At 49.5% G+C, this 17,410-nt stretch overlaps 1 protein-coding gene across 1 annotated transcript in view; it reads right to left on the bottom strand.

Annotated features, from left to right (window-relative positions):
• Positions 1-11,890, bottom strand: part of LOC115076330 (sialic acid-binding Ig-like lectin 5) — a 114,570-nt gene extending 102,680 nt beyond the window's left edge. The window contains exons 1-3 of the mRNA XM_029577629.1: positions 11,761-11,890; positions 10,013-10,399; positions 9,490-9,798 (exon numbers count right to left, since the gene is read on the bottom strand). Of these exons, the coding sequence (XP_029433489.1) occupies positions 9,490-9,798; positions 10,013-10,399; positions 11,761-11,803 (739 nt within the window). The 5' untranslated portion in view covers positions 11,804-11,890. The remainder of the gene's footprint in view (positions 1-9,489; positions 9,799-10,012; positions 10,400-11,760) is intronic.
• Between the last annotated feature and the right edge of the window lie 5,520 nt (positions 11,891-17,410).

Below are 17,410 nucleotides of genomic sequence, written 5' to 3'. Positions count from 1 at the left end.
GTCGGTGGCACCGGCATGCTCTCTTCTTTCCCGCACCCCCCCCCCCCGCGGCCCGGAAGAGGAAGCGGCAGAATAGCTTGGAGTCTGTGGCAACGGCGTGCTCTCTTCTTCCCGCCCCCCCCGCGGCCCGGAAGAGGAAGTGGTGAGCATCGGGTGCGTGCGGGGAAGAAGAGACCACGCTAGTGTGGGTCCGCGTCGGTTCCGATTGAAAAGAAGACTGTGCACGCGGCTCGGAGGAAAATAAAGAAGAGCTTACAACCGCGGCCAATGGGCTCCTTCCCCGTGAGGCTGAAATGAAGAGGTTAGCATTGGGAGGAGGCGGCTGCTGCTGCGAGTCCCGGGGTGGGGGTGGGGGAGAGAGGAGAGTGAATGAGCGAAGCAAGCATGTGTGTTGAGATCCTGTGTGTGTGAGTGAGAGAGATTGCATGTATGTGAATGATTGAGAACCTGTATATGTGAAAGAGAGTATGTCTGTGATTGCAGAGCCTGCCTAGGAGAGAGAGAGCATGAATGTAAGTTTTACCATTGGGAACCTGTATGGTAAGTTTGTGATGAAATCCTGTTTGTAGTGAAAGTATGTGTGTATTGATTGAGATCCTTTGTGTGAGAGAAACTCATGGTATGTATGATTAAGAGCCTGTGTGTATAAGTAAGAGAGAGATCATGTGTGTCTGTGTGTGATTGAGAGCTGGTTTAGGTGATGGAGCATGTTTGAGTATGTGATTGAGAGCCTGTGTTTAAATGAGAGAGAGAGAGACCATGTGTGTCTGTGTGTGATTGAGAGCTGATTTAGGTGAGGGAGCATGTGATTATGTCAGTGATTTTCAACCAGTGTGCCGCGACACATGGTCGGGTGTGCCGCGGGGAAAGTTCCCCAAACTATAGTGCCCCCTGTGCAGGGCCGGCGGAAGCACTAGGCGAACTAGGCGGTCGCCTAGGCTAGGGCGCCAGCTTCCCGGGGGCGGCACTGCCCCGGTAAAATTAAGAGAGCCGTGCTTTCAAGCATGTGAGTCCTTTGCTGTCAGCCGGGCGGAACGCGGCAGGACAGCTGGAGTCAGCGGCACCGGGCGTGCTCGCTCTTCTCCCGCCCCCCCCCCCCCCCGCGGTCCTGGAAGAGGAAGTGGAGAGCATCGGGTGCCTGCGCGGAGAGAAGAGACCACGCTAGTGTGGTCTCTTCCGCGCGGCACCCGATGCTCTCCACTTCCTCTTCCGGGGGGGGAGGAGAAGAGAGCACGCCGGGCACGACTGGAGTCAGCCGGGTGCCTGCGCGGGAGTCATCGGGTGCCTGCGCGGGAAGTCTTCCCGCGCAGGCACCCGATGCTCTCCACTTCCTCCTTCCGGGCCGCGGGAAGAAAGAGAGCACGCCGGTGCCTGCGCGGGAAGAAGAGGCCACGCTAGTGTCCGACGGGAAGAAGACTGCAGCGCGGCTCGGAGGAAAATGGAAGTTTCAACCGCCTGGCAGCCGATGGGACTCCGCCTCCGCGAGGGCTGAAAATGAAGAGGGTTAGTGTATGGGAGGAGGCTATGCCTGCCTGCTGCTAGTTCCCCGGGGTGGGGGAGAGAGATAGTGAAATGAACGAGCAAGCATGTGTGTTTGAGATCCTGTGTGTGTGAGTGAGAGATTGCATGTATGTGAATGATTGAGAGCCTGTGTATGTGAAAGAGAGTATGTCTGTGATTGAGAGCCTGCCTGTGAGAGAGAGAGCATGAATGTAAGTTTACCATTGGGAACCTGTATGTGTAAGTTTGTGTGAAAGAGTATGTGTGTATGATTGAGATCCTTTGTGTGTGAGAGAAATCATGTGTATGTATGATTAAGAGCCTGTGTGTATAAGTAAGAGAGAGATCATGTGTGTCTGTGTCTGATTGACAGCTGGTTTAGGTGATGGAGCATGTGAGTTATGTGATGGAGAGCCTGTGTGTAAATGAGAGAAGAGAAGGACATGTTTGTAAGCATGTGAATGAGAGTCTGTGTGTGAGAGAAAAAGACAGCATGTATTTATGTGATTGAAAGCCTGTGTGTGTGTGTGTGTGTGTGTAAGCGTGAAAAGATAGACAGCATGTGTGTAAATGTGTAATTAAGAGCCTATATGAGAGAGAAAAACATGTATATATGTGAGTATGAGAGCATGTGTGTATAGGTGTGTCATTGAGAGCCAGTGTGAGAGAGAGCGCTGGTATGTGACTGAGAGAGGAGAAAGTTCCAAGCAAACCACCCCACCTCCTGCTAATTCAGAACAATCTCAGGACACCTGGATATCAAATGTTCCCAGGTATGCAGAGCAAAAAAATTTTTGTATCCTTATTATTTTTCATTACTGGGTCTTTGTGTCTGCTATTTTAAATATTTTGTTGGTATCTGGAAATGTTTTATATGAGTTTTTAATTATTGGATATTCCACTCATCAGCTGTTTCGAAATATGTTCTTTTTGTTAGTACAGTTTTACTGCTGATGATTTTATATTTCTGATTTGTTTTATAAGGATGGGTGATGTTCTTTTTCCCTTTGTTACACTGCATACAGAGACTCTGGCTTGTTGAGGTTTCCAATTCAGTTTTTTCTGCATGCTTCTTGTTATGCGTTTTGTCTCTTTATTCTATGTTAGGTGAGGGACAGCACGTGATTCAGGTGAGGTTTTCTGCTGGCGTGTTGTTTCTGTGTAGGACTCTATAGCAGCCTGACTTGGTCCGTTTTCCCTAATAGGAGATGTATTGGTGTCTTAAGGCCTGGTGTAATATTTTCAGAGACTTATTGTACTTTAAAAGTGTGATCTTACATAAAATGCACACATTTACTTGTATTTAGTTTTAAACATATTGTATGGCTCTCATGGAATTACATTTTAAAATATGTGGCGTTTATGGCTCTCTCAGCCAAAAAGGTTCCTGACCCCTGGTATAGAGCTTAGCCACTACTGCTGCTTCTGGTGTGTACTACAGCCTGCATGGAAGAAGAGTAAGAGAGCTGCTGGAGGGGGTAAGTAAAGATGGCTTTTTAAGTTCATTTTCTTGATTGACTGCCATTTTAATTATTTAATATTATGTGATGTGTCTGCTTTTTTTTGTTTGAGCAACAAGTATAGCTTTGGTTTATGTTTATTTTAATATTTTTATTTATTTATTTATAAAAGAGTTTCTATAACCGTCGATAAGACAAATCATCTCAATGGTTTACATGGCATAAAAATGTCAAATAAGTGTTCTGTTATAAATACAGACTTCGTTATTTTCATTAATGCACAATGTAAGTTAATTGTGTGTGGAGGCGGGGGGGGGGGGGGCGGCATAGCTGACGTTCGCCTAGGGCGCCTAATACCCTTGCACCGGCCCTGCCCCTGTGTTTTGTTCCCCTACGATGCGCAGTCACGCTTCCTACAGTGTAGGAGCCGTGTACAATAACACATGCGCGAGCTTTGAACGCTCGCGCGACTTAATGACATCACCGAGCTGGTACTTGTACTCTTGGCCTCATGACCATAGTATTTCTCATTGTACCCCTTTATATTGCAGTATATGCTTGGCAGAGGTCCTTTAAGTGTGGCAGATAATTGTAATACTCTTCTATTTTAGTGTGTGGCTGCGCACACTATCTCAGCAGTGATGGAGAAGTATTTGAGAATGGAAATGGCAATGCCGAACAGGACCCTGGACACAATTCTGACCTAGATGAAGGCCCTAGTATGAGAGGTCGACAAAAGAAAAAAGACAAGACGGTGAGCTCCAAGGCAATACAGTGAAAGCTATCTTTCATTTGGATTTACTTTACTGGGGATGCGACAGCACCAACACCACTGTGCTTGGTGTGTGGTGAGAAGCTATCCAATAGCGCCATGGTGCCAAGCAAGCTTAAACGCCATCTCCAAACGAAACACTCTTCCGTTCAAAACAAGCCGATGGAGTATTTGTACGCTTACGTACAAACAATGAGAAAGAAGCAACTTTTTTGAGAAAAAGCACACAGGTAAATGAGAGAGCCCTCAAAGCTAGCTACCTTGTTGCTGAACTCATAGCTAAATCAAAAAAGTCTCACACTGTGGCAGAAACATTAATACTACCAGCTTGTAAAGCTATTGTAAATGAGATGCTTTGGCCCTGACGCAGCCAAAGAGATAGCTAAAGTGCCTCTCTCTGATAACACAATTTCCAGACGGATTGATGACATGTCTGCTGACATGTGAAAACAGTTGTTTTGGAAAAGGTGCGCATCAGTAAGAAATTTGCCTTGCAACTTGATGAGTCGACGGATATCAGTGGACATTGTCAGCTGTTGGCCAATGTGCGTTTTGTGGATGGAGAAGCCATTAGAGAAAACTTCCTATTTTGCAAGCACTGCCAGAAAAATCAACAGGAGAGGTAATATTCCAGGTCACATCGGAATATCTTGATAAAGTGGGCTTACATGGGAAAACTGCACAGGTGTCTGCACTGATGGAGCCGCAGCCATGGTCGGGCGCATCAAAGGCTTTGTAAGTAGGGTTAAAGAAAGAAACCCAGATGTTCTTGTTACCCACTGTTCTTGCAGACCGTGAGCCCCTCGTTGCAAAGACCTTACCAGCAGATCTAGTTCCTGTGTTGGATGATGTTGTGCGCATAGTGAACTTTGTGAAGATGCGACCTTTGCGATGTCGCTTATTTTGCGTCTTTGTGGTACAGAAATGGAAGCGGAACATAAAATCTTATTGCTCCACACGGAGGTCCGGTGGCTGTCACGCCGGCAAAGTGCTGGCCCGTGTGTATGAGTTGCGAGAGGAACTTAAAATATTTCTGACAAACGAGAGGTCCGATTTTTCAAAGCTGCTTGCAAGTGATGAGTGGTGTACAAACTGGCATACCGGCTGATATATTTCAATATCTGAATGAACTGAACACACGGATGCAAGGCCGAAATGAAAACCTGCTTACAAGCACTGATAAATGAACGGATTCCGTTTAAAGGTGCAGCTCTGGCAACAACATGTTCAGGGTGGCAACCTTCAGATGTTCCCGCTCACCGAGAAACTGCATGATGGCAACACTGCTGAAATGTGCGAGGTGATTGGCAGACATTTGAAAACTCTTGAGGAGAAATTGTCGTTTTATTTCTCTTCAGCCTTCACAGAATGCTTTGACTGGGTTAGGGACCCATACAGTTCATTATCCGTTGCTGGAAAGGACATGACTTTAAAGGAGCAAGAGGAACTCATTGAACTGAAGCAAGATCGCGGTTAAAGCTAAACTTTGCTGATCTTCCTTTAGACAGTTTTTGGTTATCTGTTGCCAAGGAGTTCCCATTCTGGCCAACAAAGCTATTTTGACATTGCTCCCATTTTCAACCACATATCTATGTGAGCTGGGCTTCTCAAGCTTGACTGCCATAAAAACTAAAACAGGGAGAGACTGAGAACTGTTGAGGAAGAGCTTTGTGTGTGTCTTTCCACCATTCCTGCCAGGATATCCCTTTTGTGTTCATCGAAACAGGCCCAGGTTTCACACTAAATTGAGTATAGATACATTTAGAATCTATATTTTTAAACATATGTATAATATGTACTGTTTTAGTGTCATTTTGTGCCATTTTGGTTGGTGGTGTGCCCCGGGATTTTTAAGTGTAAAAAGTGTGCCGCGGCTCAAAAAAGGTTGAAATCACTGGATTATGTGATTGAGAGCCTGTGTGTAAATGAGAGAAAGAGAGGACATGTTTATAAGCATGTGAATGAGAGTCTGTGTGTGAGAGAAAAAGACAGCATGTATTTATGTGATTGAAGAATGTGTGTGTAAGCATGAAAAGATAGACAGCATGTGTGTAAATGTATAATTAAGAGCCTATATAAGTGAAAGAGAGAAAGCATGTGTATATGTGAGTGACTGAGAGCATGTGTGTATAGGTGTGTCATTGAGAGCCAGTGTGAGAGAGAGCGCTGGTATGTGACTGAGAGAGGAGAAAGTTCCAAACAAACCACCCCTCCTCCTGCTAATTCAGAACAATCTCAGGACACCTGGATATCAAACGTTCCCAGGTATGCAGAGCAAAACATTTTTTGTATCCTTATTATTTTTCATTACTGGGTCTTTGTGTCTATTTTGAAATATTTTGTTGTATCTGGAAATTTTTTATATGAGTTTTTTAATTATTGGATATTCCACTCATCAGCTGTTCGAAATAATCTATTCTTTTGTTAGTACAGTTTTTACTGCTGATGATTTATATTTCTTGATTTGTTTTATAAGGATGGGTGATGTTTCTTTTTTCCCTTTGTTACACTGCATACAGAGACTCTGGCTTGTTGAGGTTTCCAATTCAGTTTTTTCTGCATGCTTCTTGTTATGCGTTTTGGTCTCTTTATTCTATGTTAGGTGAGGGACAGCACGTGATTCAGGTGAGGTTTTTCTGCTGGCGTGTAGTTTCTGTGTAGGGCTCTATAGCAGCCTGACTTGGTCTGTTTTCCTAATAGGAGATGTATTGGTGTCTTAAGGCCTGGTGTAATATTTTCAGAGACTTATTGTACTTTAAAAGTGTGATCTTACATAAAATGCACACATTTACTTGTATTTAGTTTTAAACATATTGTATGGCTTCATGGAATTACATTTTAAAATATGTGGCGTTATGGCTCTCTCAGCCAAAAAGGTTCCTGACCCCTGCCCTAGAGGAAAGGTGAGATAGGTTCCATACAGAGGAAGAGTGCCTCTTTCAAAAGAAAAGAGACTCTATAAGAAGTGGTCATGGGATAAAGATGAAAGGGGGTAGCTTCAGGAGTAATCTAAGGAAATATTTCTTTATAGAGAGCCTAGTGGATGCAAGGAACAGCCGTCGAGTGGAGGTGATGGAGACGAAAATAGTATCTGAATTCAAAAACACATGGGATAAATACAGGTGATTTCTGAGGGAGTGATGGGAATTGTAAGGGCTACATAAATGATTGGATGGACAGAATAGATGGGGCATAGAGTCTTTTTCTGCCATCATGTTTTTGTTTCTGAGGGCACTAGCTGGCACCACTTATCTCCTGTGTTCCTGCTGCTCAGGGAGTGGGTGCACACTTGGGAAATCTGCAATACTTGGGATGGTGCTCTCATGCTCCTGGTTCCCTCACCTGTAACCTTAGGGTCATCTTTGCTGACTCTCTCTCCTTCTCTGTGCAAATCCAAAACACCGCTGAAATGTGTTTCTTCCTTTATGACATCACTAAAATGTGTCCCTTCCTTTTTGAGCATAGTGTCAAAACTCCAATCAGTTCTCTTATCACTTCCTGCTTAGAATGCAATTTGCTCTCGGCTGCCCTCCCGATGAGCCGTCTTTCTCCACTGCAATCTTCAAAATTTGGCTGCCTTACTTTATCTTCCTTCACCATGCTATGACCATGTACCCTCAAGTTGCTACATTGGCTCCCTGCCTTTTTTCCACGTAAAGGTCAAGCTTCTCTTACTCGCCTATAAATTAATTCACTCTGCAGCTTCTCGTTACCTATCTGCTCTTCTCGCTCCCTTCTGTGAAGTCTGTTCAGCAAGCAAGTCACTCTTATCTGTGTCTTTCTCCTCTGCCAATTTCCAACTTTGCAATTTCTATCTTGCTACACTGTATGCCTGGAATAGTTTTCCTGAGTCAGGGCATTATGCTCCCTCTCTAGCCTAATTTAAATCTAAATAGAAACTCACCTTTCTCAGGCTGCTTTTAAACCTAAACACTTCTCTATAATAGATACACTTCCCAGAGATTCATTTATTATGCATATTTGTCTTCATTAGATTGTATGCTCCAATAAGCAGGGACTGTACAGTGCTGTGTATATCTAATAGTTCTTTAGAAATGCTAAATAGTAATAGTAGCAGCAGCCTGGGAGAGGGGAGAAACAACAAGAGGAGAGGGGCTGGATTAGGAAGCAGAGTAGCCTTTCTGCTCTATCCACTCTAGATGTTCCAGGCTCACCTCACCACCCCCCTCCTCTGCTGCTGCTGCCTGGAATCAGTGCGGGTGCTACAGCAGAAAACAGAGGGCTGTTCTCTGTTGAATGTGTTTCCTTGCAGCAAAACTGGGTGCCCAAACCTATCCAGGGGGAAAGCACTGGGATCAGGGAGGTAGCTAAGGGTGAACGTGCTGAGTTCAGCCTTGGAGACAGAGGGCTGAATGCGGAGGTCATCGCTGGAAGGGGAAAGAAAGAGACTGTGTAAGAGTGGGATGGGGTGCAGAGGAAGAGATAAGGATGATGTGTACGCTCCCCCCACCAGCAAATTCACACCAAATCTCAGGGTGAACACCACTCAAATGTTCACAGATATGGATGTGTGGCTGCACAGGGAACCCTAATGCACGCCCAAGGAACCAATGCTATGCTGGCACTGGGCACTTCTCCCCCACCTCACCATGATACTTGCAGCCTCAATTCAAGAGGGAGGAGGCCCCATGTGCTGAAGAGCGCAGGAGGCTCATGTGTGCTGCAGAGGATGAGGGGAGCCATTTTATACCACCACTATGAAAGAGCCGCCCTCAACCTGCAAGCCTTGCATCTGGGAAGTTAAACAGGATTAAGAAGCAAGATGGATCAGGGCCACCATTAAAAACATTTGGGATACGCAGCTAGGAAGAATAATTATAGATGGGAGAGACTTTATAGCTGGTCCAGAGGAAAGGGGAAGAAGAGGAAAAATGCTGCTGAGCACTGAAGGGTGGGAGGATAGAAAACTGGTACTGGGCAGGGGTGAGGGCAGGGACAGAAAGAGGGGAAGGGATATGGGGTCAGGGAGGAGAAAGGGGAATAGGAGCAAGGAATAAGAGGGATTGGGGGCAGGGTACCCACACAGATTATAAACTGTTTGGGGAAGGAAATGATTTGATCTGAATTTCAAAACTGTTGCAAGCCAACTTGATCATTTCTTGGAAAGGTGACCTAAAAATCAAAATTTCCTTTTCCTTTTTCAGGTTGCGAGAAGAAGATGGGGGCACTGAGAGAGAGGAGGAGGTATGGAGACTGGTTACCCAGACAGATTATAAACTCCTATTGCCCTAAATTCTAAAAATGCTGAAAGCCATCTTTAGTCATGGAAAGGCATGCTAAAAATGCAAATTTCCCTTTCTCTTTCTAAAGGGGAGGGGAGAGGGATCAGGAAAAGAGAGTGAGTGTGGGTGGGATGGGGGCGGGGTGGTACTGGTGGCAAATTCAAGTGTTGGCTCCCGGGTGCCAGAGATTCACTATATGCCAATGATTAGGTAGGCAAATTATAATTCTATGGGTGGCGGGAGGAAAGGGGAAGCCATGTCCACTCTGTAACCTTCTTTTTCCAGGAGGGATACCGATTCCTATTCGATTACAGGAAGTCCAGGCTTATTGGGGTCAAAACAAACAGAAAGCTGGGTGCAGCTTCTATGGGATTTGGTTCATTCCAGACAGAAGCAGATAGAGCTGCAGTCCAAATGGGCAGGGATCTTTCACAATTATGAACATGTGGCCTGGGGAAAAATGGATTATTCTGTCACAGTGATAATTTTTTTTCATTAGAAGGAAGCTACTTACTCTTCACACGTACGTTCACCCGATTCAACTGGCCCACACCAGGCACCCCAGGGAAATTTATCAGACAGGCCACTGTTTTATAATTGTCGTCCATAGATGGAGTGAAGGTGAAAATGGATGAATAGATGAACGCTTCGTATTCAGCAGGAGTTGTTATGGTAATCGAGGAATTAGGTGGATTTAAATGTCCTCTCCAGGTGAAGACAGGGGGTGTTCCTGCACACTGCCTCTGAGCTGTGCAGTTGATGGTCTCTAGAACATCTTCCTCCATCATCTTTCTACACGTCAGTGAAGGTGGAGTCAAGAGACCTAAACAAGAGAAAGAGAGAGAATCTGCCACATCACAGAGCTCTGCAGTTAACATCAGCAGCAAAGAGAAGAGAGTGCCAAAGGCAAGTATGTGATATTACTGCCATGTGCTTATCCCATCACTACTGCAGCAACATGAATGGCATCTGTTTGTTGCATCTAATAGAAAGGCTGCTGATTAGTTTAGGAAGTCAGAAATGCAGAACATACTTACCTCTGATATGCACAGAAGCTAGGAATGACGAATAAGTATACGTAAAGCCTCCTTCAACCTTGAAGTAATATTTTCCGGTATCCACAACCCTGACATCATCCATCCTGAAGGTGCATTCTTGGTTCAATATGTTCCCGATGATTTTGAAGCGACCCTTTGTATATTTATCCACTTCTTTAGAGCTATCAGTGCTTACCACGGGGATTCCGGAGGTCAAGGGGGACCGAGGTTTCTCCTTGAACCAAAATCCATGAGGATTATTTCCTAATGTTTTAGTTGATGGGAAAAAGAACTTACACACTATGACTACACACAGACCATTTTCTTCGTACACCGGATCAGGGAGTTGAACATAATAATCTGTCTGTCTGTCCTGGCAGAGGAAACCTGCAGAGACAGATATATGTAATGTTACAAATGCTCAGCATTTCAGACTGAATATCAGTTTCAATACAAGGCCAAGCCCCAAACATTCACAACACAGAACTGCAGCATTAAACAGAATCTTGACTAGCTTCTAAAAACAGCACCTACACATAAGGATCTTTCAAATGTTTATTTATTTATTTATTTATTTATTTATTTATTTAAACATTTTTGTATACCGAACATATTGTGTACACTTCAAGTCGGTTTACAATAAAACAGACTGTCTTTAACGACATGTCTTAAAAACAAATAAAATATTGTAAAAGATAAAACAAACTCAACTAAAAATGAAACCCTATAAATAATAACATTAAATTATACAGTAATCAGTTAAAATAATAAAATACATACAAATCATTCAATATCAAACTAGTAATAGAGTTAAAAAAATAAAATAAAATAAAATCTAGTAGCTATATTTTAATTCACAGGGAAAGTCTATTGGAATCATTCTGTCGTGGTGAAAGCTTGCGTGTACAGCCATGTTTTTAGTTGCTTCTTAAAAGACTGAATACTCTTCTCTAAACGTAACTCAAGTGGGAGAGAATTCCACAATTTAGGGCCAGCTATTGAGAGGGCCCTTTCCCTAACTGCGTTGAGATGTGCTGATTTTATTGAAGGAACCGAAAGAAGTGCCTTGCCTAAAGACCGTAGATTACGAGAGGGTATATGGATATGCAGAGATGCATTCAGCCATTCGTTGTTATTACCATAAATGGCTTTATGGATCAGCGTTAGGCATTTGTATTTAATTCGATAGCTGATAGGAAGCCAATGAAGGTTCATTAAAACTGGGGTAATGTGATCAAATTTGTTGGAATTAAATAATAATCTCACAAATAATTATTTGTGCTTAAAACCCTGAAATTAAGATTTTTGGCTAACCTGAACCCTCCCTCTTGGGTGAGGATGAGCCTGAGCCCCGGGTCACAGGATTCACACTTTCTACCTCCTCCTGGGGGATGCCCATCCATGATAGAGAAGATTCTGTATCTGATCTAATGAGATTCTTTCCTCATCCAAGACAGGAATAAAAACAATTACAGATCCCTGATGAGTGCAGCCTCATTTCCATGTGTTACACTTACTACTGCCAGAGTCTGTGTCTGTCGCACACTTACCCTCCCATAGCGCACTCAGCAGCAGAAACCCTGCTCTCTATATGTGGGGCAAGGAACCAACTTTCTTGCAGTGTCTGTATCTGATCTAATGAGACCCTTCCCTGATTCAAGACAGGAACAAAAGCAGTAACAAGACCCTGATGAGTGCAGCAGCCTTACAGCTACTACTGCCAGAGTCTGTGTCTGTCGCACACTTACCCTCCCATAGCGCACTCAGCAGCAGAAGCCCTGATCTCTGCATCCTTCCCGAAGCATTGACTTTCTGCAGCTGCCCCTCAGCTCCTGGGACAAGGGAGATGCAGGCAGAGACACCCGGAAAGAATATTTAGTGCAGGGCCAACTGCCTCCTAAGCCCGGCCGTGGCCCCGCCCTTCACATGCGTTCCCTTGGTAACGGAAGCCCATGCGGAGGAAGGGGGCGGAGTCTGTACAAAGTGATTACAGGGATCAGTGAAATGAGGACAGAAGATAGGGGCAGGTAAAAAGGAAAGGACACAGGAAAGAGCCTTGGAGATGGGGGGAGTCCACATGCACGACCCATGATGGGAGCATGGGGTGAGGGGATACAGGTTCAATAGCAGGGCCAGTGCTAACAGGGCCAGTACTAACATTTTTGCTGCCCTGTGCAAAAATATTGCTGTGCTGCCCCCCTCCCTGCCCCATTCTGTTTTCTTTTTAACACTAAATTTTTGTTGTTTTCCCTGATAACCAGTACACTATAGAATCTGTCATTCCCTGTACGTACCTGGATCAGTCCAGACAGTGGGTTATGTCCCCAATCCAGCAGATGGAGTCAGTCAAAGCTTCGAGGGGGCGTCACTATTAGTGCTACTACCCGCTCTGCAGGAGTTCAGTATCTTCTGACTCCAGCAGATGCGAGTAGGGAATCCGGGTTGCTCCCGATTACCTTAGGCTTTTCTTGTATTTCTTGTATTCCTGTTCTGGTTTCTTTCTGCCTACTTCTTTTTGGATCAAGTTTTGTTTAAAAAAAAAAAAAAAAAAAAAAGCAGTAAAGTGAGTTAGAGGGTTCTAATTGGGAGGCGTGGCTTCCCTCTGTGTTTGTCTGCCTTTTTCCTTCTCTCGTTGCGAGCGGGGTAAGTGCAGTGTTGTTTTTTGTTTTTTTTCTGTTTCTTTCCCTGCAGCTTTTCTTCGACGGAGGGGCTCGCGGAGGCCAGTAGGACCGGCCCCTCCGCGTTCTCTCCCTTGCCCGCGGCCATTTTCGCGGCTCCTCGTGGGCTGCGGAGGCAGGCAGGGAGTTCGTCGTTGGCGGGTCGCGCGGCCAGGAGGCCCCCCCGCGGTGCCGTTTTCGTCTGTTGGCGGGTTGTGCAGGCCGTCCGGGCCCCCCCGCAGCGGCGTTTCCGCTCTCGGCCCCCCCCCCGAGGCTCTGCCGGGTGTTGTTTTTGCCTGCCGGGACCGTTCCCTTGACGGCTCCGATGCCGCGGCCAGCGCGCTGTGCTGCTTGCGGCGAGCCGGGCTCGCGGATCTCGAGGGAGGGCATCTGTGCGAGGTGTCTCCCCGGGGGGAAGGCACCTCGCGGCCCCTCAATGATTTTCCTCTTTTGGCAGGCTTGCCCGGGCGGCGTGGGCCGGCCCCTCCCCCATTCCTGGCGGGAACGGCGGCCATATTACATACTGTGCGCCCTGAAGGGGAACAGGCAGCGCTTGGGGCCGGGGATGCGGGGGAATCTCCTCCACGTTTATTTCCAGTATCGGACCCGGAGGCAGCCCCGCAGGGGCAGGTCTCCCCGGGGCCCCCCCCTCGGAGCCCCCCTCGGGTAGGCCGGGGTTTCCCCCGGAGTTTATCCTTTTGATGCACACGGCATATCTGCAGGGCCTTGATGCTCCCACGGGACCCTCCTCCAAGCAAGATACCGCGGCCCTCGCCACCTTCCCAGGCCCCCCCCCGCTCCGGCGGGTGTGGGGGCCCCTCCACTTACCGCTCGCGCCCGGCTCCCGGTGGGCTCGGGGGCAGCGGGCACAGGACCAGGTTCCCCTGGATCGGACCCGGCGGATCCGGGTCAAGGGGACTCCACCTCAGAGGGTGATGATCCGCACACGCTGCGTCTGTTCCAGCGGGAAGAGCTGGATGACCTACTGCCACAAGTTATTAAGGAGTTGGACCTCGACCCACCGCCGGAGCCGCCCGCTCCCGTAGCGCCCGCTGTGGTCACTTCCTCAAAGAAGGGGGATCCGGTCTTGGCAGCCCGGAGGCCAAGAGCTCGGGCCTTTCCCATTCACGAGTCTTTCCTGCAGCTTCTCACCGGGGAGTGGGATGCCCCGGAAGCGTCCTTTAAGGGCAGCCGGACCATGGAGAGGCTTTATCCGCTGCCTGAAGATTTTCTCGATCTTATCAAGGTACCTAAAAGTGGACTCCGCGGTGACAGCGGTCACGAAGAGGACGACCATCCCAGTGCCGGGGGGTGCGGCCTTAAGAGACGCGCAAGATCGCAAGTTGGAAGTCTTCCTCAAGCGGGTCTTCGAGGTCTCCGCGGTAGGATTGCGAGCGGTGATGTGTAGTTCGCTGGCACAGCGGGCCAGCCTCCTCTGGGTGCAACAGCTGCGGTTGCCTATGGGGCTGACGCCTCCTACGACCTGTTTCGGGTCCTCGCCCGCTCCATGGCCTCGGTGGTAGCGGCACGCCGCCTCCTATGGCTCCGCAACTGGGCGGCGGATACCTCCTCCAAGTTGAGTCTGGGCTCCCTGCCATTCAGGGGCAAGTTTCTGTTCGGGGAGGATTTGGATCAAATCATCAAGTCGCTGGGGGAAAACGCGGTTCATCGCCTGCCGGAAGACAGATATCGCTCCACCAGGGCGTTTCCGTCCTCTCAGACCAGAGCCAGGGCGCAACGGCGCTATTGGAACTACAGACCGGCGCCAGCCAGGCCCTCTGCCCCCAGGTCTCAGCCCTGGTCCCGCTCCTTTCGCGGGCGCGCCCAGCGCGTCCCGCTCCCACAGCTGGGCAACCCTCTCCCAAGTCCTCTCAATGATGTTCAGCTCGCCCACTCCGCCGTCCCCAGGATCGGGGGGACGGCTGGCGTTCTTCTACGAGGAGTGGGCGCGGATCACCACGGACCAGTGGGTCTTGGATACCATCGGACAAGGTTACGCGTTGGAGTTTGTCCGCGCTCCAAAGGGACGGTTCATATTCTCCCCTTGCGGCTCGGACACCAAGGAAAGGGCGGTGCAGTTGACCCTGGACAGGACTTTGGGAGATAGGCGCCATTGCGCCCGTGCCCTTCGGAGAGGTGGGCTCGGGCCATTATTCCATCTACTTCGTGGTTCCAAAGAAGGACGGATCCTACCGGCCCATCCTGGACTTGAAGGAAGTCAACAATCACTCCGGGTGGTTCGGTTCCGCATGGAAACGCTGCGGTCGGTGATCGCGGCGGTGCATCACGGGGAATTCCTGGCCTCCTTGGACCTGACGGAGGCCCTACCTCCACATCCCCATTCGCCGGGAGCATCACTGTCTTCTACGGTTCAAGATCCTGGATCAACATTTCAGTTTGTGGCTCTCCCGTTGGGCTAGCAACGGCTCCGCGCACCTTCACCAAGATCATGGTGGTGGTAGCGGCTTCCTTGTGAAAGGAGGGGATTCTAGTTTATCCTTACCTGGACGATGGCTCATTCGTTGCGAAGTCTTTTCGGCATGGTCAGGCGGCTGTGACCAGAGTCATAGAGTTCCTGCAGTCCCTGGGATGGGTGGTGAACTTCTCCGAGAGCTCCCTGGTACCCTCGCAACGCTTGGACTTCTGGGGGCGACCTTCGACACCCGTCTGGGCGCGGTTTCCTACGTCAGGACAAGGCGCAAGCCCTGCGGGAACACATACAACGGTTCTCTGCGTTATCGGTTCCCACCTCCTGGGACTATCTGCAGCTCCTAGGGGTGATGGGTTCCACCATCGACATGGTCCCTTGGGCATTTGCGCACCTCCGGCCTCTACAGAGGGCACTTCTATCCCGTTGGAAGCCGCTCTCGCAGGACTACCAGGTGCTCCTCCCTCTGCCGCAGTTTGCCAGGAACAGTCTGGCCTGGTGGATGAATCCGGAGAATTTGGCCCGCGGCATGTCCCTCGATCTGCCAATTGGGTCGTGGTAACCACCGACGCCAGTCTCGTAGGCTGGGGAGCGGTCTGCGACCGCAGCGCCACGCAAGGGACGTGGTCCGTGGAGGAATCGAAGTGGGTCCATCAATCGCCTGGAGACCAGAGCGGTCAGATTAGCGCTCCAGCACTTCCTTGCCACTCCTCCGGAACCGGGAGGTCAGGATCTTATCGGACAATGCGACGACAGTGGCCTATATCAACCGACAGGGCGGCACTCGCAGTCCGCAGGTCGCGCTCGGGGCAGAGTTACTGATGCAGTGGGCGGAGCGGCATCTGGCCCGCCTGGCGGCCTCGCACATCGCGGGCGTGGACAACGTACAAGCGGATTTCCTCAGCCGTCAGCTCTTGGATCCCGGGGGAATGGTCCCTCTCCGACGAGGCGATGCAGCTGCTCGTCGGCGGTGGGGATCCCCCCACCTGGATCTCATGGCGTCCGCACAAAAACACCAAGGCTCCCCGGTTCTTCAGCCGCCGGAGAGAGCGAGGAGCGGAGGGCGTGGACGCTCTCGTACTCCCGTGGCCGGCCAACCTGCTTCTCTACGCGTTCCCGCCGTGGCTACTGGTGGGGAAGACTACTCCGCCGCGTAGAGGCCCACCAGGGACCGGTGATCTTCGTCGCTCCGGAATGACCAAGATGACCTGGTTTGCGGACCTGCTTCAACTGGTGATCGACGGACCCATCCGTCTGGGACATCTCCCCCGCCTCCTTCACCAAGGTCCGGTATTTTTCGACCAGGCAGAACTCTTCTGTCTTGCGGCTTGGCTTTTGAGAGGCACCGCCTTCGGCGCCGGGGCTACCAGGAGGCAGTAGTGTCAACGCTGCTGCGCTCTCGGAAGACTTCGACGTCGGTAGCCTATATGCGGGTCTGGAAGGTGTTCGAGCTGTGGTGTGCCGGACTGGACACGAGTCCCACTGAGGCTTCGGTTCCTCAGATCCTTCAGTTTCTGCAAGCAGGGGTGGACAAGGGCTTGCCTACAACTCACTCCGGGTTCAGGTGGCCGCCCTTGGTTCGCTCCTGCGGGACGGGGGTTCTCGGCTACAACACCCGGATATTCTCCGTTTTCTCAAGGGTGTCAAGCACATGCGTCCGCCGGTGCGGAATCCTTGTCCCTCCTGGAGTCTCAACCTGGTGCTACGGCCATGTCGGGACCTCCGTTTGAACCACTGCGGAATGCGACAATCAAGGATCTCACTCTCAAGGCGGTGTTCTGGTGGCTATCTGCTCCGCTCGGCGCATCTCGGAGCTGCAGGCCTGTCGTGCAGAGAGCCCTATCTCCGGTTCTCGATTCCGGCGGTTTTGATTCGCACTGTTCCCTCCTTTCCTCCCGAAGGTGGTGTCCGCGTTCCATGTGAATCAGACGGTGGAAGCTTCCTTCCTTCTCCTCTCCGGCTTCTGGACGTCAAGCGCACCCTGCGCCTCTATCTGGAGGCTACGAATGATTTCAGGACTTCTGACCATCTCTTCGTCCTCTGGTCCGGCCCTCGGAAGGGCGCCCAGGCCTTGAAGGCGACCGTTGCCAGATGGTTGAAGGCTGGCATTGCCGCTTCCTACATTGGGGTGGGGCGGACTCCCCCGCCCCGGTATTGTAGCGCATTCTACACGCTCTCAGGCGGCCCTCTTGGGCGGAGACCCGCTCAGTCTCATCTCAAGAAATCTGTAGAGCGGCCACCTGGAAGTCGTTACACACGTTCTCGAGACACTATCGTCTTCACCTCGCGTCCTCAGTCTCTGGACACTTTGGT

Source organism: Rhinatrema bivittatum, chromosome 14, assembly GCF_901001135.1.
Source record: "Rhinatrema bivittatum chromosome 14, aRhiBiv1.1, whole genome shotgun sequence".
Lineage (NCBI taxonomy): Eukaryota > Metazoa > Chordata > Amphibia > Gymnophiona > Rhinatrematidae > Rhinatrema > Rhinatrema bivittatum.
The sequence above is the reverse complement of the archived record's forward strand: the minus strand, read 5'-3'. Positions and strand labels throughout refer to the sequence as shown.